The sequence below is a fragment of the Parasteatoda tepidariorum genome, chromosome 11 (assembly GCF_982258835.1).
Source record: "Parasteatoda tepidariorum strain Cologne lab strain chromosome 11, Ptep-v5.0, whole genome shotgun sequence".
Lineage (NCBI taxonomy): Eukaryota > Metazoa > Arthropoda > Arachnida > Araneae > Theridiidae > Parasteatoda > Parasteatoda tepidariorum.
The window spans coordinates 4,221,561-4,246,278 of record NC_141765.1 but is presented as its reverse complement, the minus strand read 5'-3'; the positions used below and the strand labels follow the sequence as shown (position 1 = coordinate 4,246,278).

The 24,718-nt window shown below is 30.9% G+C and overlaps 2 protein-coding genes across 4 annotated transcripts in view; one reads left to right on the top strand and one right to left on the bottom strand.

Moving 5' to 3' along the window:
• Positions 1 to 18,061, top strand: part of LOC107445468 (elongation factor 1-beta) — a 71,744-nt gene extending 53,683 nt beyond the window's left edge. For both annotated transcript variants that reach the window (XM_087154968.1, XM_016059859.4), the window contains 3 exons: positions 11,292 to 11,417; positions 12,800 to 12,915; positions 17,975 to 18,061. In XM_087154968.1, coding sequence (XP_087011094.1) covers positions 11,292 to 11,417; positions 12,800 to 12,915; positions 17,975 to 18,013 — 281 coding nt within the window. In that variant the 3' untranslated portion in view covers positions 18,014 to 18,061. The remainder of the gene's footprint in view (positions 1 to 11,291; positions 11,418 to 12,799; positions 12,916 to 17,974) is intronic.
• A 360-nt stretch (positions 18,062 to 18,421) lies between these two features.
• Positions 18,422 to 24,718, bottom strand: part of LOC107445469 (troponin I) — a 74,232-nt gene continuing 67,935 nt past the window's right edge. For both annotated transcript variants that reach the window (XM_071187654.2, XM_071187655.2), the window contains one exon: positions 18,422 to 18,540. In XM_071187654.2, the coding sequence (XP_071043755.2) occupies positions 18,505 to 18,540 (36 nt within the window). In that variant the 3' untranslated portion in view covers positions 18,422 to 18,504. The remainder of the gene's footprint in view (positions 18,541 to 24,718) is intronic.

Genomic DNA, 24,718 nt, shown 5'->3' with positions numbered 1-24,718 from the left:
TCTATTGCCTAAACTGGGATATTTATCATAACAAGTTTTAAAATTCTGACTAATTGGAAAGAAAAAACAACCAATAAAATAAAAATTGATCTTTGCAAATTAATAGTTAAAGTGCTAGCAAAAAAAAATAAATATTTTAACTTCTGAGTTTAATACAAAATTGCTCATTACAAACATTAATGTATTCAAACAGGTTATTGAGTGAGACCACTTTCAATGATATCTAGTAAATTGCTTCCTGTTTTCATTAATTTTAAATTTGATTTTTTGATACTTAATTGCCAACAAACATGTTCCTTTTGCTCTTCTGTTAAAAAGAAATATCTGTTAAAAAAATTATCAGAAATTTTTAAAATCTCATTTAATGCCTCTATCACACGAGAGAAAAATAGGTGCAACCGTAAGTGTAACTTTAACTCTATCCGCAACTCTAAGGGCAATTCCTCCGCTCGGAATGCTTAATTGGCCGAACAGTTGCTCGTTACTGGGTTACCATATTTTGTTATTTATCTTTACGTTTGGCTCATATTTTAATTTATCATATGATTCTATTATATCATAGTTTCCCAACGATGTTCGTAAAGGTAGGGAAAGGAAATCACAGACGCTGTAGAATATTGATTGATTTTGATTTAATTTTGTACATTTTAAAGTGTTTTTTTCAGCTACAAATAAAAATTCTGAGCACTTTATTTCCCCATTAGTAGCACAGTATTAAAAGGATTATGATTTCTACCTCATAATATAAGATATTAAGATATCAATGAATTTCATGTTGTGTCCCTAAAAGGGTAAGGGGGTAAAAGGGGAATAGACTAAAATATTATCTAGAATTTGTAAGATTTTTTTTGCGTTGAATCGAGTGAGTAATGTATAAAAGCATGGTGCGTAGTGTTTTTAAAAAGTCCTTAAAGATGCTTTTCTTAATGGGTGTTTTTAAAAATTGCTTAATTTTCCCTTTTCGAAAATGAGATTTATGAAAGGGAATGTCGATTTTCACGTATTATGTAAAAAACGTGCTTTTCATATTTTTCTATTCAACGTTTTCAGAATTCATTCAACCACGATCACACATAGCATATGAACGTGTCAATCATTTTACAGGTTTGGGGAAATACTTGCGAGTCCGCATGGGTTCGGTGAGATTCTTGCACTCTCGTGTGCAACTCTGCTGCATTTTGCAAGATATTCTCAATTTCAGGCTTCATTTTCCACCCTCTGAAATCGAACCGAAAAATCTCTTGATCATTTTTTAATGGCTAATATAATCAAGAAAAGAGTTCTTTGTCAAATTCTAGTTATTTTATCATGTTCATGTAAAGTCTTTAAAAATTATTTTGCATTTTGTCAATTTACATAGCACTTAAAATATTTTTTGAGTTGAGACTAAAAAGTTCTTAAAAGGTGCTTATTTTTTGTTGAAAGATTTGGCTAGGCCCCCTGTAAAAGCATAGTTTATTTATACATATTTACTATCTAACATGCTATCTAGGCAAGTGCGGTATCATTATCTATGTATACGCTAAATCGAATGAGTATAAAACCAAGCCGTCTGATTTCATAGTTTAGCAATTCGAAAATTTATAGAAGTTTCATGTGGAGAAAGTACAATTTTATGACTTATACCACTTTATGCAACTGACATTGCTATCTCAACAAGTAAGGCATTTCTTCAAATTCATATGCTTCCATTTTTTAAGCTTAATTCAAAAAAAATAGTTCGGTGAAATAATTCTTTTGAAGAAATTAGGATTTAATGTATGAAATATACAATTTATGACTAACCTTTTACTCATAAAATATTTATAACATCAAAACTATTAGATCTATTAAATCAATTCTATTTTTTTAAAATTTAGTCTAAAAAATACATAATAAATAATGTCAGACTTGTCTGTACTACAATATCTCAGAATTTTATTGTCATAAAATTAATTTACATTGCATTAAGGGATCATCAATTTTATTCATCTACACATTGCATATCAGGAATATCACTCTTATGAAAATTATTTTTTCCAATTTCTTAGTAAAATTGTTCTTTATATATAAGAGGATTTTCAATGTAATACTTACAATTTATTATTGTAAAATTTAAAACATTCATTATTGGTATAAGATAATTTAATTAAAAATTATAGGATTTATTTTAGGACAAATTTATTGTAATATACACTATATAAATTCAAATTTATTAATAGCTAAGAAATAAACAATATTTTATTGCGAGCATACTTTTTATGTATTATATTATTTTGTTATAGCCTTTTACGTATTTTGTTTTGCATTTTAAATAATACAAGAATCAATTTAAAAAATAAAACATTTAATATCAAGTGAAACATTTAGAACATTATTCATTTACATTTCTTATTTTTTAATTTCATTCATTAAAACAATATTACATCTCTTTCCTTCTTCACCAGACAAACCTTACAGGATTATATAAAATATCTGAAATAAAAGAAAGAAATCACTTTCATGATAAAATTTTACCAACACATTATTAGAGTAAGGGAGATTAAATACCTTTAATATGAAATCATTTAAGTCTTTAGGTATCTCTTTTAAACTTATTTTAAGTTTGACAGATATTTTGATTATAGTTCTAAGATTATTCTGTACACTAATGAAAGATGGCAGGCATATTTGGTATTGTAGTTTTTATGTTTGGATTGAAATTTTTTAAGAAAAATAAATTGTATTTATAAACGAAGACTATTAAAAATGTAAGTATATTGAAAAATTAGTAAGGTACACTTACATACTTACTATCATTGTAGAAAAGTAAAGTATCAAAAGATAAATGTAAACTATAAATAGAAAGTAAAGTATCAATAGTTAACTTTAAATAATAATAAACAAAATATTATGCAAATCACCATACACCAAAAAATAGAGGGGATGAATGTAGAAACAGACGAGGAGATTGGGAATTTGCATTTTTAATAATTACTTATATATAATATTACTACCTTTTTTTTAATACTTCTCGATAATTACTTAAAATTGGTGTAACTTTGTAAGAGACAAGATAAATATTTTCCGCATATATTTTCTAACTTGTATAAGCTTTTCAAAAATTAAAAGAATTCTTAAGGAAGAATAAAGTAATTATTTCAAAAAATAATAATAATAATAATTTTTTTTCTTTAAATAATTGGACGCACGCTTTTACAATAAACAGAAATAAAGATTAAAATTTTTTTAAAAAATAAAGAAATGTAATCTTCTTTATATTTTGTGTTATAATAATGCAACAAAGTTAGACGAGTTGCTTGACGAATATTTCAAAGTAAAGCTTTTCGCCAGTATAAATCTCTACATAGAAAATAGAAATTATTTCTATCTAAAGTAATTAAAACTTTGATCGGAAGAAATTATAATAAGTTTTAATTTTATTAGTTTAAAATAAATAAATATTTTAAAAGAAAATTTATCTAGAAAATAGTGTATTAAACTTACCGATACTAAAATGATGTGCAGGTTCCTGTTATGGTAGTACATCATCTGCATTGCGATGGTCATCTCATCGTGTGAAAGTATTTTTAATGCTTTAATTTGAAAGGAAATGTTATTATTAAACTAAAAAATTTTACCGTTCTATCTATAAAAAATTTCATCCGATCATCCTGTTCACCAACGTCGCCACCATTTTTATTTACATTTGTATATGTCATCGCATAAAATTGAAACGTCATAAAAAGCAAACGATCTGATTGGTTCGTGTAAGAAATTGCCTGAATAGTTGCAGATATTTCGGGCAACCGTGATTTCTGTATCACACAAGGATTTTTCGAGCAAATTTTGGAGAAATTGCTTTTAGAGTTGCGGATAGAGTGGAGGCTACATTTGCAGTTACACTTATTCTTTCTCTTGTGATAGAGGCATAACAGGGATGTAATTCTTCCTCGAATTCGCGGATTTCCGCTTTTTTTCTTCAGATTTTTCCATTTTTCCCGCTAATTTCTGCAGAAAATATTTTTTGCACAAGTTAAAATATTTTATAAGGAATTTACTGCGGAGTGAAAGTATTAAAGTTCTCATTCCTCCCTCTGAAGTTTCTCTAAAATTCATTTCCTTGGGATAAAACTGGTTGACCTTTATACAAGGAAGAAATTGTTTCGCTTTTGTCTCTCGAATTTCAGCCTTTTTATAAAAAAGTCAGATTCTCTCAAAGTTGAGTTTTTTTTTATTTTTATAAATATCCCGCTTTTTTGTGAAAATTCAGTCATTGAAATAAAATAATTATATTTATTTAAGATTTTCAAAGTTAAACAGAAAATTCAAAGTACGACCTAGCTGCTAACCCTTCCGCCTTTTTATTTATTTTCTCCGATTTTGCGCTCAGAAAATAAGATTTTCTGTATTTTTATCCGTCCGCTGGATAGCTCGTATTTTCGTAATTCAAACGTCGCTTCTTCCTGTTTTTTGGTGTGAAAGCAAACGAAAAAAAAACAAACAAATAGAGGTGGATTTGCAGTGAAAATATTTATTTGCTCATTCAATTAATCTTGTAAATTTTAATTTATTATGTCTAAACAAAAACAATACAAACAAGCCTTTTAGAAATCTCAAGTTCAGACTCTGCAAATATCTCGACTCTTATTCACGCGATTTTAATATCAATAATCGATTTTCATATTTTCCTGATTTAAAAGTTACACATTGTGATTCTTATTTACGCTATTTAAATATCGTGCATTATGATTCCTATTTACGAGATTTAAAAATCCAATATTGTGTTTTGTATTTATGCATTTTTAAAATTGCGATTTTATTATCAAACATCTATTTTCATATTTATCTGATTTAAAAGTTGAATGTTGCTACTCTTATTCAGGCGATTTAAATATCGTACATAGTAATTCTTATTTATGATATTTTAAAAATCCAATATCGTGTTTTGTATTTACGCGCTCTTAAATCCCTATGCAGCGATTCGTTTTTGTGGTTGTAATATCAAACATCTATTTTCGTATTTATACGTGATCTAAAAATTACGCATTATGATTTGTATTTTCACATTTTTTAAATTCGATATATGATTTCTTATCAACGTTATTTAAAAGCCTCATATCGTCTCATAGCCTGGTGAGATTTTATTGGAACAATGTCAACAAACAAAATTAGATTTAGAAAAGACTCTGAAATTTGGTTAATTGATTTTCCCATAAGTGAAATAAAAGGATGTAAATTACCTTCCATTAATGCAGTACTAAGAAACTTCTTTCACCATGAGACAAAAACAATACATGAAAGTGCAAGTCACACTGTTGATAGTATGTTGACCTTCTGGAATAAGGCTAGAATTCCTACAACCGAAAAGCAGAATGCAGTAAGAAAGTTAGAAAAATTAGTTGAGCGGCACCAAAAATTAAAAAAGAACAGAAATCGGCGTACGAATACTCGAGAAGACAACGAACAGAAGTTTATCAAAGAATGCAAGATGTTGTGGGATATCGCTCATGTCGGTGCTTTTCAGATGAAAGAAATTGAAAAGGATAAGAAGTTTTTGCTTAAACAGCGAGAAAGATTTGAAGGCTGTATGTTGTCAGTCGACAGAAAACCTGAGAAGAAAGAGAAACGCTAATCTAAAAGGAGGCAATATGAGACACTACCATCTAATAGTGTGAACATGAATAAAAACAAAACTTTATGTTATCCTTCATAAAGTGCTAAAATTAAAGAAGACTGTGGGTCAACTAGCTCATCCTTAGAAAGTGATACTGATGATGATGCTTTTCAATATCCTAGTACTTCAGAAAAGACAGCAAAGGGGAAAGCTTCACCAAAGCAAGCTTCTTTCACCTAATTTGATGTCTGCATTGGATCGAACAAAAACTTCGGATCGCAGTGCTACATTTTTAATTGCAGCAACAGCCCAAACAGTTGGAATAAATGTAAGTGAAAGTACTGTTTCACGAAGTACACTTCGCTGACACAGGACAAAATTTCGAGCCCAGTTAGCGGAGGATTTGAAGCATAACTTCAAACCTGATGGTCCGCTTGTCGTCCACTGGGATGGGAAACTCATGGCTAGTATTTCTGGACAAATGGAGGAAGTTGACCGCCTTCCTATTCTTGTCACAGGAAATGATGTGGAGAAAGTACTTGGTGTGCCAAAACTGCCAGTTGGTACAGGCAAGGCAATTGCAAAAGCAGTATTTGATACGCTTAATGATTGGGAGATCATTGATAAAATTCAAGGCATGTACTTTGACACTACATCTTGTAACACTGGTATTCACCAGGGTTTGAAAAAACCCAACCCGCCCAGGTTTTATTGAAAAAACCCGGGGAAAATTGGGTTTTATTTGAAAAAAACCCGGGAAAAATTGGGTTTTTTCATTTAGTGCTCGTAAACTACTTGCTGTGATACTTTTTGTATTAAATAGTGATGTATAAACTGAAAAATAGAAATAAATCCAAAAAAATTTATATAAAATAATATATTATAATTAAAATAAGTTTAAAGAATGCACTATCACTAATACATGTTTGAATCTTTATTTCTAAATACATGACTTTTCACAATTTTTAACTGATGCACTATAAAATATAAATGCAACAGTAATATAAAAAGGAACAAGTTTATTAATATTTTTGTTTTCGTTTGTTGTTTATGTTTATATATTTATATTATTTATTACAAATTTAATAATCAGTGAAAACTAAAATTTCATCTAACTTTTACCTTTAATAAAATTAAACTGGAATACGTATTTAATGGTCTTCCATGTTTTTATAATACGATTAATAGAAAGTGAAATTAAAATTACGTATAATTATAAAGAGTATCAGTTATTTGTCCCATTTTTCAAATATTTAACCTTAGAAAAAATACTGCATTTTTAGATAAATTTTAACTTTATAATTTTAAAAAAAAATTAATTTAAAAATTACAAAAAAGCATACATAAAAATTTTTAGCTTATTTTTTTAAAACCAGAAAATAAAACTTTGAATTTGTTAATTGTTGTTTAATGTATCACTTAATAGAAAATGTTTTTTCATTTGTTTTCAATATTTTTAAACATGATTAAGAGAAACAAAATAAATTATATTCAAATAAAATCTTGAAAATAATATTTAAAAAATCTTAAAAGTAATATTTTAATTTTTAACTGTTTTTTAATTGTGATAAACTTTCTCCAAATAGTTAAAAATTGTCAGTAGATGTTAAGAGTTAACTTAAAAAAAGATCCACTTCTCTCTTGGATGGTGATACACTTTTATGAGTTTTGTAGCTTTATCTATTCCTAATCTATTTCATAGTTTACTCTACACCAAACTGAAAGTTGAAAAGTGTCTTTCGATAGAGACAGAGAATGCTGGTGCTGAGTGTAAAGAAATTTTGTGGAAACTTGGAATTTTTTTCATATTTTATTTTCCCGTAATTTTCCACTATTTTTTGATGAAAACTGTAGAATAACGGTGTTAAGCATCATTGATTTTGGAAAGTATTCAAGATTCATAATTTTGAATGCCATAACACCTGGCAGAAATTCTGGATGATGCTTAGAAAGACAGTTTCTGCTAATTGCTCTTGTTCATCATTTAAAAATTGTCCCCTTATTTCGGAATCCAGGATGCATATGCTAATAAGTGAGGTGGCTGAACAGGCTGATGGAATCTTTATACAAAATGTTTGTGGGGTTCCAATTTATCACACGATAGTAAGTTAATTCATAACAGGTTCTGAAATTCAAAGGTTTTCTAGTTGAAGCTTTTTTAAAGCTTCAGAAACAATTGATATCTGTTTTTCCAAATTGATAGTTTATTGGTAAAGCCCAACATTATTTAGTATTTTTGGCATATAATTATTAAATTTATTTTGATGTTCAAGAGCAATCTCTTGATATTTATGATATGCAAAAGTTTTTACACAGTCAAAATATGAACTCCACCTAGTATCATTTGGTAAATGGGGCATTAAGGAGTTTTTTTCATTTGTCCATCCATGTGCTTGATGCATATTTCTAAAATATTTGTTAACTTCCACGATGTGTCCAATGACAGTATTAGAAGATAATTATTTTTCAACCAAATTTTAAAAAAACAATTTGTGAAAAATCCACCAAGTGGGTTTTTTCAAGGTGGGCCCACTTGGCGAACCCTGGTATTCACACAGGAGCATGTACATTATTGGAACAGATGATTGGAAAACAGCTCCTCAGTTTGGCTTGCAGGCATCATATTTATGAAATAATTATTGGTGATGTGTTTTCTGCAGTATTTGGACATTCTAGTGCACCTTTTGTTCTCATGTTTAAGATATTCCAAAGTCACTGGAATTTTATAGACAAATCTTCTTTCAAATGTCCAGAAGAAACAATAGTACCTTCAGAAAATTGGAAAGTATTAAAAGAAGAAGCTATTAAATTTGCCAAACATAATCTTACGTTTGAAACAAAATCATTGGCAAGAAATGACTACAGAGAGTTTTTAGAACTGACTTTGATTTATCTTGGACTGGTGCCTCCACGTGGAGTACATTTTGCAGCACCAGAAGCCATCATGCACGGTGGATGTTAAAAATGGTTTAAAAATATACATGTTTCGTGAATAGTTCAAGCTCACACCAAAAGAGGCTAAAGGGTTGAAACGATTTCATGATTTTAGCACACACTTGTACATGAAAGCCTGGTTTCGCTGCTCTAACGCAGCTGATGCACCTTTCATAGACTTAGAATTTTTTAAACATTTAAATTTGGTGAAAAATGAATGCAAAGAAATCTCAAAAGCTGCAAGCAATGGGTTGAAGAGGCATCTGTGGTACTTAACCGGTGACTTAGTCATGCTCAGCCTATTCAGCTGTCATGTAAGCACAGAAGATAAGGTTTTAATGGTTGATAAGTTGTTTAAAATAGATAAACATATAGAAGATGTAACCAATGCTTCTGAACGATTAAAGGAAAAAGAAATCTGAAATGTTAATGAAAATTCATTGCATGATTTTGTTAATGAAAAATCTTAGATTATATTTAAGTCATTGAATATACAAGGCGATTTCTTACATTCGTCCCCATCGAAATGGAAGAAATTTGATTCTTAACATGATGGTGAAAAGAAAGTGAAATGTTTAAAGACAGTAAATGATTGCGCCGAAAGGGGCGTAGCGCTCATTACAGACTACAATGAACTAATAACTAAAGATGAAGAACAAAAACAATTCTTACTTCAAGTTGTGGAATCCCACAGAAAGAAATTTAAGGACACTAAAAAAACCACACTTGTTCAAAATGTATTATTTTTTTATTAGGATTTTCTTCAAATATGCTTACTAATAGATATTGTGTTGGCTCGCTCCCTTGTATTTTATGATATAAATAAGAAATATGTATATATGAGTGTACAATTCATGGTTTTTGATGAGAAAATACAAATAAAAGCATAGTGTCAATGTTTTTTTTTGTCATTGCAAAATCCCAAACTTCAAAGTCTTTGAGCTACCTCTAAATGTGTGTGTGTGTTCGTTCGTTCTTGGATTTCCTCTTTTTTACTTTTTGACTACTCTCATCCCTGGCATAAGCCAGTTATAGGTTTATGACTAGTTTCACGTACCATTTTCTTGTGATTCATTGAGAGTTGTGTAAGAAAATGTCGAATTTTACCGTTAGTTATGATAATAACTAACCTAATGCTCAACTTATTTTATTATCAGTTGCATGGCCTGTTGCTGATTCTATCACAAGTCTTATGTGCTTATGATTATATATTTTACATTTACAGAGCCAATCTATATCTATATTCGTTAATCTATATCTATTGTAAGTATAAGTATCTATTAAAAGTAATTGTTAATCAGTTTTAAAATGTATTTTACTTGAAAATCTTCTGGAAGTTTCCATTTTTTGTTTTTTATATATTAAACCATTAAGAATTACATATTGAAGAAGAATCATTGGGTACTTTCTCCCTCTCACCGAAGGACTTGGCTTATTACACTAACTGTCAATTGTCTAGTTTTTAATCAATCTCCTAATAAACAAAGGTTATCAAAATAGAATATTTGAGCATAACACTGATTATATTCAGTGATAAGCTATCATTAATAAAAGCTAAAGTATATGTTAAGAGGAGTAAATAAATTTGCAAAAATACAATTTCTTTTTATAGAAATTCAAAACAAAATGCAGTTGCTACGTTTTATGACACTATACAAACAAATTTGTCTATCAAGAAACAGACAAAATATCTCTGTTCTAATATACCAATCAAATTTACAGAATTGCTGATGCAACAATTTAATTTCTTTTCCTAACTTTGCTTATTCTGTTGCCATAGTTCTGTTTAAATTTAACTGTTCAACTTAGTTTTCTAAAAATTTTACATTAACAAAAATATAGAAATGATCTGTCAAAATGCTATATTAATTTTCGCAGGTTACCTGCATTTATTATTTATTTAAAGTGGATATTTTTTTCTAATGGTTTAATTATTCGCAATGTTTTTTATATTTATTCTATATGAAGTTAAAACTGACAATCAAAATCTTAATATTAATTACGGATTCAGATGAAACACACATAATTGAGCTAGTAGTATTAAAGTTCATGATATTTCAATTGGTAAATAAATTTAATCAAAAATATTGCTAAGAAAAGTTGCCAACCTAGTACAGGGCTGATTGTGCTCTGGAAAAAATCCGGATTTCCGGATTTTTCGTTAACAGTGATCTGGAAGTTTCCGAAGATCGAAGGTCCAGATGTTTTAAGAAATCATTGATCACAGAAGTTTCCGGAAATCTAATTTTCAAAGGTGGAACTTAAAAAACACAGTTTATTTTATTTGTTTGTAAGGGAGAGCCAGAGTGATACTTTATAAGCTTATATTCATGACTAATATTAATTTTTTATCAGTAAATAGTTCTTCTAATCATAAACTTAAAAAGGAAAGACATATTTGTAAATTTTAATTACTTATCTAGGTCATCATAGGTATGTGTAAATGGTACAGGTATGTGAAAAATTTTAAATAAGCTAAGAAATATTGAGAAAAAGGAAAAAAACCATGTTTAAATTTTTTTCTAATTTTTCAATTCAAACTTTTTTTATTTTATTTTTGACTTGGGCTCACAATCACCGTATTCTAGGATGTGGGATTTTCAATTTGAATTCTAGTTGTAAATAATATGTAACATATATGTAATATGTAACATATTTCTTCTTGTGAACTAATTCTTCAAAGCTGTGAAGTTGAATTCTGTGGAAAGACTCAGTTAGAGTGTATTATTATTGTTTTAATGTATAGTAATTTTTTAATTATACATATATATTGACATTACAGAGCCTGCTTTAATTGCCAAATCTAGTGTAGTACTAGATGTAAAGCCATGGGATGATGAAACAGATATGAAAGCATTAGAAGAAGCAGTCAGGTCTATATCTACTGAAGGATTAAAGTGGGGTGCTGGTAAGCATTTACTTATTTTTATTATATGTTTTATTTTGTTGCAATTTTTCTGCCTTTTAATCCCTAATCATATACTTCTAAAACTGTTTATAAAATCATTAGTTTAAACTTTTTCCCTTTCATTCTTTACTTTTTTAAAATTGTTTTGCTGACAAAATATACTTTAAATTATAAATTTGGTTTCAGTTTGTTAGAGCTAAAATTTAAAGGAGGAAAATTTAAACTTTGGGAAATTTGTATCTGTAGTTTAGAGATTTCTGTGCCCGTAGTTCAAAGGCAATTAATTTGAAAGATATCTGCTTTTATCAGCTTTTGTAAATGAAAATATTATTCTTAGCAAACCAGTTATTAGTAATATTATAATAAATATATAGTGAGCAAAATAATAACGCTTGAATAATTTCTGATCTTTGAAATTTTTTTCTATGTACCAAGAAATAAAAAAAAATTTAAAAAAAAAATATGGTATTGTCCAATTGTGAGTTTACACAAATAGCAAATTTATTTTCTTCATGTAAGTTAAAAATATTCATAAAAAGTTTCAAATAAGCTTACTGTTTTACTTGGGTTGTTCAAAATTAACTAAGCGAAACAAACTGATTGTTGCATCGGCCACTGATTGAACATCCATATCAAAACAGCTGTGTCAAAGCAAAGCAGCAACTCAAAGCAATTGTCTTTTCTCATGACCAGATCCCCATTATCTTACCAAATCATTGTACTGGTGTCAAGCAGCACTGCTATCAGTAGCATGTGAGTAAAGTTTTTTTGTGTGGATTTTTTTAGTAATTTTAGAACTAAATAGTTACTATTCTGGGTAGTATCTTTAAACTTGAAATTTTATGCAGTGGCTTAGATGTAACTAATAACTTTAAAAACTAATATTTTATAACTACCTTATACTTTAAGCAAACATGTGCATGCAAAATTTTTAAAAATAATTATTCTTATTAAATTTAAAGACTCCATTTTGCTCTGCTATAATACTGATTAATATTGGTTTGTTATGCTAGAAAGCTACAAGATATTATGGAAATCCTAGTTTGGTGTGTACAGTGGAGAGGTTAGCTGAAAAACAGTTTTAATAACAAAGAATATATTTTCCTCCCCTATTTCCATCAGCAGGTTTTATTTTTGACTGTTAAGGTTATATTTTGTATAACAATTAAGATTGTATTTTGCATCAAAAGTTTTTGCAATAAAAAGTAGTTTGATTAGTAAAATTATTAAGTGCTTTTAAAGTCTCTAAAAATAAGACTTAAATTTTTATCTTGGTTAAAGGTTAAAGCCGCTATGCTTGATTGATACTGTCAAATTTTTGCTGACCTTGTTTTCTTTATCATAATGCTACATATTTACTACTAATTTTGTTTGGTTTTTAGGCAAACTTGTTCCTTTGGCTTATGGAATAAAGAAGTTACAATTAGTTGCAATCGTTGAGGATGATAAAGTTAGTATTGACTGGTTGCAAGAAGCTATTCAAGAACATGAAGACTTGGTAAGTATTTATTGATTTTTTGACTAACTACTATGGATTCTGTTTTTACGCAATTTCACCTGTTACTGCAGACGACGAGAACTGTAACCCAGCCTTCGAAAAAGTCTGATTTTAGTAGTTTTTATCAGTGTTTATTTATTGTTTTACAACAGGGTTCCCACGGTCCTTAAAAACTGCTTAATTTTTATTTTGGAAAATAAGGGCCCTTAAAGTACTTAATTTTATTTAGTACAAGGTTTTTAAAAGTCCTTAATTTTTTAGCATTGCTATAGTTGATTGGAGCATTTTTTCAGTTCAATTTTTTAAAACAAAATGTCGTCCTTATATCACTTGGAATTAAACAATGATTAGAGGGTAAAGCATTTTAGAGAAACAAAAATTAATGCGTGTAGGGAGGCTATAGGTAAGGAGAAGAAAGCATGTCCAGTCATTAATATATTGGTTCTTTCATTAATATATTCTGCCTTTTGCCTAGAATGATACTCCATGAGGAGAGTGAAGCATTCTAAAAGTAAAGAATAGTGTGGACATAGCGGATACTGCACATGGAAGAGATAGTGCTTTTTTGGGGGGTTGCAGTTTTAAGGTACCTAAGTAGAAGACTCACACTAACCTTCAAAATTGACAGAATTCAAGAAATTCAGTTCTATTGGCAATGCATCTGCTTATAGGGATTAAGTAAAACGCTAAGAAAAGAAGTATCAGAAAAAATTTTGAACTAGAATTTATAACGAAAACTATTTCATAAAATCTTGAAGAATTAAATGAATTTGTATAATATTTCAATGTGTAATAAGTAAACGTAAATTTATAGAAATCATAACATTTTTTAAAATTCATGATTGTACTAAAAATAAACAGATCTGCATGAAACAAGGTTTGAAAAATCCCAGCCCACCTAGGTTTTTCATCGGTTTTTGTTGAAAACCAAGTTTTTTTAAAGTTTCAGATTGTTACGCAATTATTTTAATTTCTTAAGAATAAGCAGATTATTTCATAAAATATAAATCTACTCAACTTAAAGATCCTTAGATTTTAATCCTTAGATAATAATTTCATTCAGTTAACATTGCAACTTAATATACTGTTTTTAATTTTTGTTCAATTTTTGGTTGCTTTAAAATTTGTTCATGTTTTTCGCCAGAATGTTTAGTAACATTATGTAAAAGTTAAAATTCTTAATTACTGGTTTGGTTAGAAATAATTTTGGTAAAGTTCATCATAAAAGTAAATATAACACATTTGCTGGTCTAGTAGCAGAATATAAAAACTTGTTGTAATAATTATTTCCATGTTTTTGCCAAATTTCATTATTTACTCTTTTTTTTTTTTAAAAAAATATGCATGAAAAAAATTGCAAATCTTAATTTCTGCACTTAGTTTTACAATTCAATTTCAATGAAATCATTAAAAATGGAATATAGGTTAGTTTCATACCTTAACTTTTATGTCTGAAAGTGTTTTATAAAAAGTCTGACCTGGCTCTGCAAAATTTACCTGGTACTTCTTTGACGAGCCCTGTTAATTAATACAATTATATCAGTTCTTAAATTATAATAAAAATGTTTTTTACTATTTTTTTTATTGATTTTCTTTAGAAAGGTAAATAATTTGCACTGTCACTGGTGGTATTCGATGATAAACAATCATACAATTTTTAAGTCCATAATTTTTTCTTAAAAGTGCTAACTTTCTTCAAAAAAAGTCCTTAAAAGTGCTTAATTTTTGCTTTGTTAAAGGCAGGGTGAGTCATGAAAAGTCATGAATTTCAGTATTGAACAAAATTTGTCGTGAAATGTCATGATTTTTACTATTTTTAAAATAAACAATCTTGGAAAGTCATGGATTTAGGTCTCCAAAAAATCTTAATTTTTAAAATGGAATCCCCCCTGCCAATTTCATCCTGTTTCAAATATCTGAATTCCGAACAAAATCACCACTCAGGCATATTTTATTAGAATATAAAATTATTTTGTTATGCTCTTTAAAAATTATGGTGCTCTTTCAAAAAATGAAGGAAAAAGCATCATTTCTCTGTGATTTAAGAATTTTTATTATTTATTTTTTAAAATTTTATAAATTTAAAATTCTAGTTAAAGCAAACCAGTCATTGGCGAATTTTTTTATTTCCGAAATGAGAACAGAAAAATCAGGAGTATTTCTTTCCTTTCTGATGAACATGAAAAGTAACTTTAGAATATAATTCTGCAGAAAAAAATTATTTGCTTTTGTGTGTTTTTTTTTTTTTTTTGCTATTTTATTGTTTCAACTCTTTCATTACTCTGTTTTTTAAATTTAAAATCTATAAATATGAAGATGCACAGTACAGAGATGCCAACTATTACGGATTTACCGTAATTATTACGGATTTTTTGACAACATTACGCTATTACGGGCTACTCCCCCAAAATTACGGAAAACTCATCCAAAAGTTTCATTTTTATTTTATAATTTTTCCCTTTAAGAATCATTCTCATTGAATCGTGTCGGACGGCGATCCGAAATGCATTTTTGGACGGAGTGAGAATGCTCCTTTTAAACGTAGCGCTTCTAGCTCTCACCCTTTCAATCCGTCATGTCAACAGCACAGAAATAAGCGGTACTTACTGTCTGTGTAAACAAACGATCGTTTTTGTCGCGCTATTTTTTAACGAAGATTTAATGAGCAAAAAAGCCAGTATATGTGAGTAATCTAGCGCTCAATGCAATGGAACGTCAAGCAAAAAAAGAAAAAGTAACACAACGTTATCGTCATGCATATAGTGTGGAAGGGCACGTGCTTTGGAGCATTAACAAACAAAAAAGTGTGTTTTGAAAGGAAATTTTCTGATGCTGAGACAAGAGCTGTAAAGCAAAGTACTAAATTAGATTTACATATAACAGATAAATAAAAAAAATTTATTGTAGTTTCAGTTTCTTATTTTGTGTTCTATTATACAAGTATGTATTTATGTACCTTTTTAGGTGAATCTTAAACTCAAATTTTATCCTTTTTTAAACAGAACAGTTTTGGAATATAAATTATTAAGATAATTATATAATGAATTCTCATTAATATTTAATTTATAGTACCATTAAAATAAACATTAAATCTTTAATATTGAAATTATGAGGTAAAACTTTAATATTACTGAGGATTACTGAAAATCATTAAAAGTTATGTGTGATAATTACTGAAATCATAATTTTCAAGTTGGCATCTCTGACAGTATAGCAGTTTTGGTTATACCTATCATTTCAATTAATGTTATTCTAATGCTTTTTAAATTTGCGTTTTTATCGGAGAAAATAGTAACTTCGTTAAGTCTTGAAAAATTCTTGGAATTAGTCATGGAAAATCATGAATTTGAAAATCTAAAATGTAGCAGATACTCTGTAAAAGAGTGGAAACCCTGTTTTTAGCTTTACCCCATGGTGTTTCCAATTGCAATATATTTAATACTATATTACTATGAAACATGAATTTTCGAATATTAGTTATTTCTTTTAGATGTGCCCCACTCATAATGGCTCCATCTTTAATCCACATTGTTTTTCCAACATCAATTGTTTATTGGCAGCTATTTATCATTTTTTAAGTCACATCTCCGAAGTTTTTAAAATTCTGATATGCTTAATACGACACAATTTATGAATATAAGGTAACACTTTTTAAAATGACGATTCATCATAATAAGTCTATGTCGTTTTCTGATCACACAAATTTAGATCTATTTCCTGTGATTCTTTCAAGCGTTCATTTCCTTGACTTCTGGGTTGGGTTCAACACTGAGTTGAACATTGATAGTCGTAAACTCAAAATTGGATTGACTTTTTAAAGATTATTATGAAATAAAAATGTATGAATGCAGTTTTTAAGGATTTTGATGTGAGGGTTTTATCCACTGTTAAAACTGAAAAACTGACTCATGTCAGAAAACCTATTGTCTTAGTCTAATGTTTCAGAATGTTAAAATTTCAAATTAAATCTTTATATATTTTGTTCAGCTGGAATTTTCTAAAATTGATCCTATTTTCTTAAAAATTATTTCATTTATGGAAACCGGCAATATTTCAGTGAAATTTCGAAGTCTGTTTTTGACCTAAAAATATTTTATAATTTTCATTTTGCTTTTATGAGTTACTTTGAATCGAAAACAAAACATTGCTATACTTAGAGGAATATGAGTGAAAAACATCATTTAATAATGTTGTGACTTACGTAATAAAAGTTTGTTTTTGCTAAATATTTATCACCACTATAACAAATTTCTAGCTCATTATTTTAGATAATGTTTTAACTGAAACATCTTCATTATTCACTCTTCAATCACCCTTGTAAAATATGTATATCTTTTTGTATCAAGTTTTTTTAAAATTAAATTTACAGTGTTATATTCTAATTGTAGATTTAGCTTAAAATGTACGTTGTGATTAAGTAACATATAAATACCCATTATCATTACAAAATAACTGTAAATAAAAGAATGATAAAAATTAAATTTTGGCTTAATTTTCTACCATTTAAAACCTTTACTCCACCATTAAAACTTTTTTAAGTACAGTACAGAACCCGTTATCCGGAAATCGGAAAACCAAAAACCGGAACGAAATTCGATAAATATTCCCGCTATTTTAAATTTTTTTTTTTTTTTCCTCATAAGATTTTAAGATTTTTCTTTCTTTTTTGAAAGATGTTTACCTTACCATCATTTTGGAAATAATCATTAGTGTATTACTTCATCGTTTTTTTCTTCTTTTTAAGATTATTTCCAAATATTTTATTTTAGTTGAGTTTGACAATGAAAAAATGCTTCTTTTTGCGATTCAGAAAACCGCAAAAATCAGTTACCTGGAATAGCGATGGTCCCGATCGTTCCGGATAATCGGTTCCCTACTGTACATATAAGTTTATACTTACTTGAACAAGTGAATTTCATTTAAGAATACTTTTCTACAATTTAATATTAAACCTCTCTCATTGCAGTACAAATTGCACATATCATTGAAAAGGTCCAGACTAAATCATGTACTTTTTTAACATAAATATCATTACTAAAAGAAATATTTTTTTTTCTAGGTGCAAAGTGTGGACATAGCTGCCTTTAATAAATTGTGATTTAATTTAAGCTTGTAGATTTTGAATCAATAAAATAATTTTTCATAATGTTGTGTTTCAATTCTGAAAGCAATTTTGAGTAATATAATGTTACATGGTTTTCACAAAGATATAATATGTTAGTGTCTTAAGTGTCAATTTTAAATCATTAAACAATTGAAAAGTAAAACAAATTGTATGTTATGGAAATTTTTTACAAACATGGTTGAAAATATAGTTCTGTATTCTTAATATAATGTATAATATATGGAAAAATATGCATTTGTCACTACGTCAGTTGCAACTATCAACAATTTTGCATGATTGATTTGATTACTAAGTTATTTCCATTTACTATCAGAATGTCATTGTTACTGTTACAGCAATAACTTTTAAAATTTCTATGACAAAATAAAAGAAATTCAAAGATTTGAAAGGAAAAAAAGAAAAATCTTTTAATGTTCTCAGTACAATCAAAACTCATTAACACTTCTTGGTCTCTTTATGTCTGTTTATTTGTTGGCCCATTCTGGAATTTGCTTTTTACCCTGAAATAATTAAAACAGCATTATATATTCAATTAATATTAGATAAATACATTTTGACTTTTTTTGGAAATATAAGATATTAAAAACTTTTCAAGCCTGTTTAGTAGTGTTAAATGGGTGACAATTAAGTAGAAAAGGACTGGATTTTTTTTTCTTAAATAAAAGTTAAATCAAGTTTGTTTAAATAGCATTTTCTTTATAGCATTTTTGACATTTTTTTGCCAAAACAATAATAATAAGAAAATATTATTTTCTGTGTTAGAGATACAGTTTAAATAACTGATTTTTTTAAAAAAACAAACTTGTCTTTAGAATTTTCTTTAATTCTATTCTATACTCAATCTTTCCTTATGGTTCTTATATTTGCATTATTTATTAAAAATTAATTGTATAAGGCTTTTCTTCTGGCTTTCCCTTGAGACATTTGACAAGCTTAATAAATATGTAATAGGATAACATTCTGATTTTCATAAGGATGTATATTTCTGGGATGTTAGTTTCGCAACTGTTAGTTTTAACTTATGATTAATGTAAATCTAATACAGAAATATGCGTCAAAAGTTCATCTGTGTTATTTTACCTATATTTCATTACTCATTTTTACATTAAAATTAGTTGAATTGACGCACGCATATTCTCGGAACATTTTTTTTTTACTAGTAGTTTGATGTTTAGTCATAACTTGTATGAATACTATTAATGTAGTTTCTATTTTAACGATTTTTTTTTCTTCTATCATTTTTAGTTTTTGATTCATTAAATGATAAAATCGATATCTTGAAGTTTACGTAAACACCAATAAAAAAAAAGCGTTGCCTTTTTTATATGAATTATAACTAAAGCAAAATTCTCATCAAATGGGAACACTACAAGGATTAAATTTTTGAGAAAATCCCTGTGTTCCCTTAATCGTCATTGTCTTAAATTTTGGACAAAAATTGACATTTCATAAAATGAGTTTTTTAAAAAATGGAGGTAGCTTGATGTACGTAATTTAAATGGTCATAGCTCAAAATCTAGTATTTAAAGAAAGCTAAAAAAGTTGTTTACGAAAACACATTTTATTGCACATATTTAAACTACGGGTATGAATGTATTTTTCTAATGAATTGACACATGACTTTAAATTTGTAATGCAAAAATTTGTGCAGTTTGCAAAATAAAAATAACTTGCGATTGTTTTAAAACTAAATCTTATTGGTTCGAAGCATAAATTTCCTTGTTAGTAACAGTGATATATTTTTTTAAGTCTTGAAGTCTCTGAGTATTTATAGCTTTTATTTATGGATTTTGATTTTTGAATATCAAATTATTGAGGGGGGAGTAGAGTATTGCGTGTTGGAAATATGGTATCAATAGCTTAGGCAGGAGAGCATTAGCAAGCTTGGGTCTTAAAGTTAATTTCATTTGTTCCAGAGATACGTTAAATTAATTATTTGTTATTTTTTATTTTAATAAATTTTTTTTTTAAAATTATAAGGTGCACAAGTTTTTAAATCAATTTTAAGTGACCCTAAATTTGAACTGAAGTGGTCGAATAGTTCTGGCGAAATACAAGTTCAGAAATATGACTGCTTACTCATAATATAAAACTGCTCTCCTTAGCCCTTTCATGGGTTTTTTATTTCTAGTATGAGTAAATTAAAGTATTTTTAGAATTTAGACTCATAATTAGATTATTTGATCAAATTGAAATTTTAACGCCATTTTTTTGGTGATAAATATGTTTTCCGCTACCACTTAGATGTTATAAAAAAGTAAGGAACTTAATTACTTTTACTTCTTTTTATTTATAAGTTAAATTTTAAAAAGGCTGCAGCCTGTAAAAGGAATTATGTACATCATAACTTATAATGCATTTTCTAAAACTTTCATATGGTCATCAGTTTTATCCAAACGTACTTCATCAGAGCTGGAGTTAGTAACAAATGGAATCCCAAATTAAAAGTGTCCCGCAGTGGACTGATAATAAAGACACAGTTCCCGGTAAAGCACCAAAGTCAAGATCACTGGCTGTGGTCAATAAGTAGGAGGGTTACAGACACTCGGAAAAAATAGCTAAGCACCATGACCCTTGCAAAATAAAATTGAAAACGCAAACCGACAAAATGAAATGAAGTGAATGATTCCTCAAGCCTCGATCTCACTGCTCTGCCATGATGCAGTTTTTTGAAATGTTCTCACTGCCCTGTCGTGAAGCAGTATTTTGTTTATTTGAAATGTGTGACGACCCAACATTGGCCATGACAAAAAAAACCAGTCCGCAGAAGCCATTTCAAGGAAAAATTGATTTCAATGTGTGCCCAACAGATTCGCGCCCAATTTTGACCCACAAAAAAAAAAAAAAAAAAAACCAGAGAGCCTCCGCAGAAGCCATTTGAAATGATTTCAATGTCCCAAGAGGTCCCCACCAGAACACCCAATGTTTGCCTCGTGTATATTTTAAAAAAAGTCTCTTTGACATAGAGTTAAATGTAGATGGCTTCTCGGCACATGGGGCAAGTCTTTTGACTGCTGGTGCGCATCCAATTGACCAGACATTGTTCGTGAAACTCATGCCGGCCTTGCGTCCGGTGAGGAATTTCCACCATCTCTTCCAAGCAAATCGGGCAGGTCTCGGGTGGGGAGTAGTACCACTGTTCAAAGGGTAACGTAAAGAGGCAATTGCGAATTTCGCCGGCTAGGCGAATCCGCAATGCATCTGTCACGAGATGCTCTTTCGAAAACCAGTCATTCACAATATTTAAAAGCCATCTCATACCAAAGCGATTAAAAGTCCTGTAAGCTGGGCTTACATGACTCAAATCAGTCTGGAGACGCAACTCTCGATCGATTAACCTCTTAAGGACACCCTTCACCCGAGTCACATCAGAGTAGTCTTCCGGATCGAGGAATCGAAGCACTGGATGCGCCTCGACCCCCAATTCCACAACCTCCGGCTCTCCCGTCCACAACACCTCCCGAGGAACAGTATGGAGTAGAAGCACCTGATCTGGTGTCAAGGGAAGAAGATTACTAATAATAAAATAGTTTGCCATCTGGAATCGACTGTATGTCAAAATATAACTTCTCCTCAACGTGCAAGCCTTTTTATAGACAAACAGAGAGCACTCAAGTCGTCATGACGCCATGGAATGTTCTAGAAATGCCACGGAGCCTGAAAATGATTACCTGATGGATATGTTGGGGGTACCTGGGGGTTTGCAAGATGAATTGGATTCCATGGTCATTGGCCGACGGACATTCCGGCGATGAGTTGGGAGTGGGTCGAGGCTTGACTCAAACACTCAACAGTAAAAAAAAACTTGACCGGAAATGGGCGTGGCCAAACGACAACAATTGCACATGACACCAAAAAGTTGCGTCTCGAAAAAATCAAATTTTGTCTCCTCCAAAATTTGACTCGGCCCAAGTCTCCGGACGAATGAAAAAAAACTTGACCGGAAGGAGGCGTGGCCAAACGACAACAATTGCACATAACACCAAAAAGTTGCGTCTCGAAAAAATCAAATTTCATCTCGACCAAAATTTGACTCGACCCAAAATCTCCGGACGAGTGAAAAAAATTTTCTATTTTTGGCATTAAAAGTTCTCGAATATGTAACCGTCTTTTTCTGCTTTTTCCAAATATTCCATTTCCATAAAATCATCATTTTTCTATCAAATACAGACGGCATCATAAAGGAGCCCATACCATTCCCGCGAAATATCTAGTTACAAGCTAAAATATAAATGATTAAAAAAAATCCCAACCGCAACCTAAATTCCCAGGATGTCAGATCCAACTCATTGGATTCCAAAGCCAGCGCAATGGATTTCAAGACCCCAACTCCATGGATGTCCATGCATTCCAACCACTCTCACCGTGTTTCAAATCCAGATATTTTCAACAAAATGTCACGCGATTCCAGAGCCCGTATCCATGTTTCAAAACCACACTTTTCCAATGGCCCATGGATCCAAAGCACCGGGGTTTTCCAGAGGCCATGCGATGCCATTCAAAACGGGATTCGACGCCCCACACCTTTTCAAACGGCATCACCCACCAAGCGGTTTTCCAATGGATCCAGAGTACCGGGTGTTTTGAGGCCGATGAGCCAAAGCGTTCCAGCTGGACAGGCTGCAGTTTCACCGACTCAAGCATTTGAAGACTGTTGGGTTTTCAAATAGGACCCGGGGGTTTTGAAATCTGGGAGACGTGTGTTTGAGGGATTCTTTGAACACTCTGTGGACAGTGCCTGGCTCTCAAATCCCGGGGATGGGGGTTTGCGATATCAATTGGATTCCGAGCTCATTGTCCCAAGGACATTCTGATGATGAGTTGAGAGTGTGTCGAGACTCAAGGCTTGGGTCAAACACTCAACTGCAAAAAAAACTTGACAGGAAGTGGGTGTGGCCAAATGACAACGATCTCTTTGCACATGAGAACGACAGCCAAAAAGTTGCGTCTCAAAAAAATAAAATTTTGTCTCGACCAAAATTTGACTCGACCCAAATCTCCAGACGAGTGAAAAAAAAAATTCTAGTTATTAAAAGTTGATGGTATAGGCTTATACGTTTCTAGACCAAATTTATCCCTTTCCAAAAATGTCACTTTTTGCAAAAATAAAATTTATGCCCTTTTGGCCACACACACTTCCTGTCAAGTATTTTTACTTTTTTTAAAAATTTTTGTATATAAAAAAACAATCCCGTTCAAAACATTCCAACCCAACTCTAAGAGAACCCCCGCCCTCTGGAAATGTGTACCCTCTCCATCTGTATTCTAATGATATCATAAAATGACATAATTTTTTGTAAAAAAAAATATCATTTTTTATAAATCGACATCCTTTTTTTTAAAAATCAATTCTCAGAGTCCCCAATCTCTGATTGCCATCCAGACGATTGGACACGCTCCTGCTGAGATTGCACGACGACCGTGGAACCCGAGGCCACATGAATGTCACCGCTACTGAAATGGTTGGTGGTGGAGGGCCTCTGCTCCATCTCTGCAATTTTACGCTTCAGCGTTTCATTTTCTCGTTTCAGTGCGTCGATAGTTGCATAGAGCTTATCCATCTCTGCGCCTTGTTTCTGGAGCACGCGCTCTAAAATATGCATTTGAAAGACTTGCTGTTTATTGAGCGTGTAGTAGACGTCTTTCATGCGTTGACGCCAAGAATTGCCTAATTCAATCTGATGTGCCATCGCCGCGACGCGATTCTCGAAGCTTGTCTGCGTGGATCGGACGCACATGATATCACTCTCAGTCCAGTGCAGTTTGTGTTCTCCAGCGGGATGCAGTTCTTAATCCCATCGCAAAGAAGCGGGACAATCTCGAAGCTTCGGCAAGGCGTCGAGCACGCGAACTCGCTATTTTTTCGCACCGGATGACCAGAAGGTTTCCGTTTTCCAATCCATGACAACATGATCGCGAAGCTTTTGCTGGATGTATTCCATGGAGCCCGTCGGCCACAACAGGACCATGGAAGCGACGGCATGCTTGTGCAACGGGCGATTGATGCAAAAGTGTCCTTTTCGCCACACGCCTGGCTGCTGGGATCCGGAACATTGAGATTTTTCGCACGATACGTAGTGAATGGTATTGGCCAAATGCAATGCTGTCTTGATCTCTTTCTGGCGCTCGGATTCGAAAGTCACGTTGATGCGTTTCCACGCTTTGAAGCAGGCGGCTTAATTCCGCACACCCACAATCAAGCGGCGAGGGAGTTTATGACACGCCATGGCCTGGGGCTGGACGGTCGAGCAACCGTCGCACATACACCAAAAGGACAACACGACCAGTGAACTGACCTCCAAGACCGCAGACATGTTGGTCTTGAAACTAGAAAAGGCATACGATCGAATAAAAACATGATAGAGCGTCCAAGCGCTGGAAAAAAACATTCGAAGCAGGGCCAAGGGCTCACGACCCAAATTGCTCTCTTTATCAAACGCGGCAAACGATCCCGTGTCTGTCAACTCTTGAAAGTCACCTGGGTAGTCTTCATAAAATCCAGCCTGTTGCGAATCCTCCTCCATGTTTCGGTGGTTGAGTCGACGATAAAGTAATGAGCGATCAAATGGAATACAGTCACATAATCAGGGAGTGGAGCTTTCGGGATCATCGATTTCAGAGGCAGCACTGGTTTCAGCCATTGTAGTGTCGTCAGTTTGGATAAAGCAAACTTTTTTG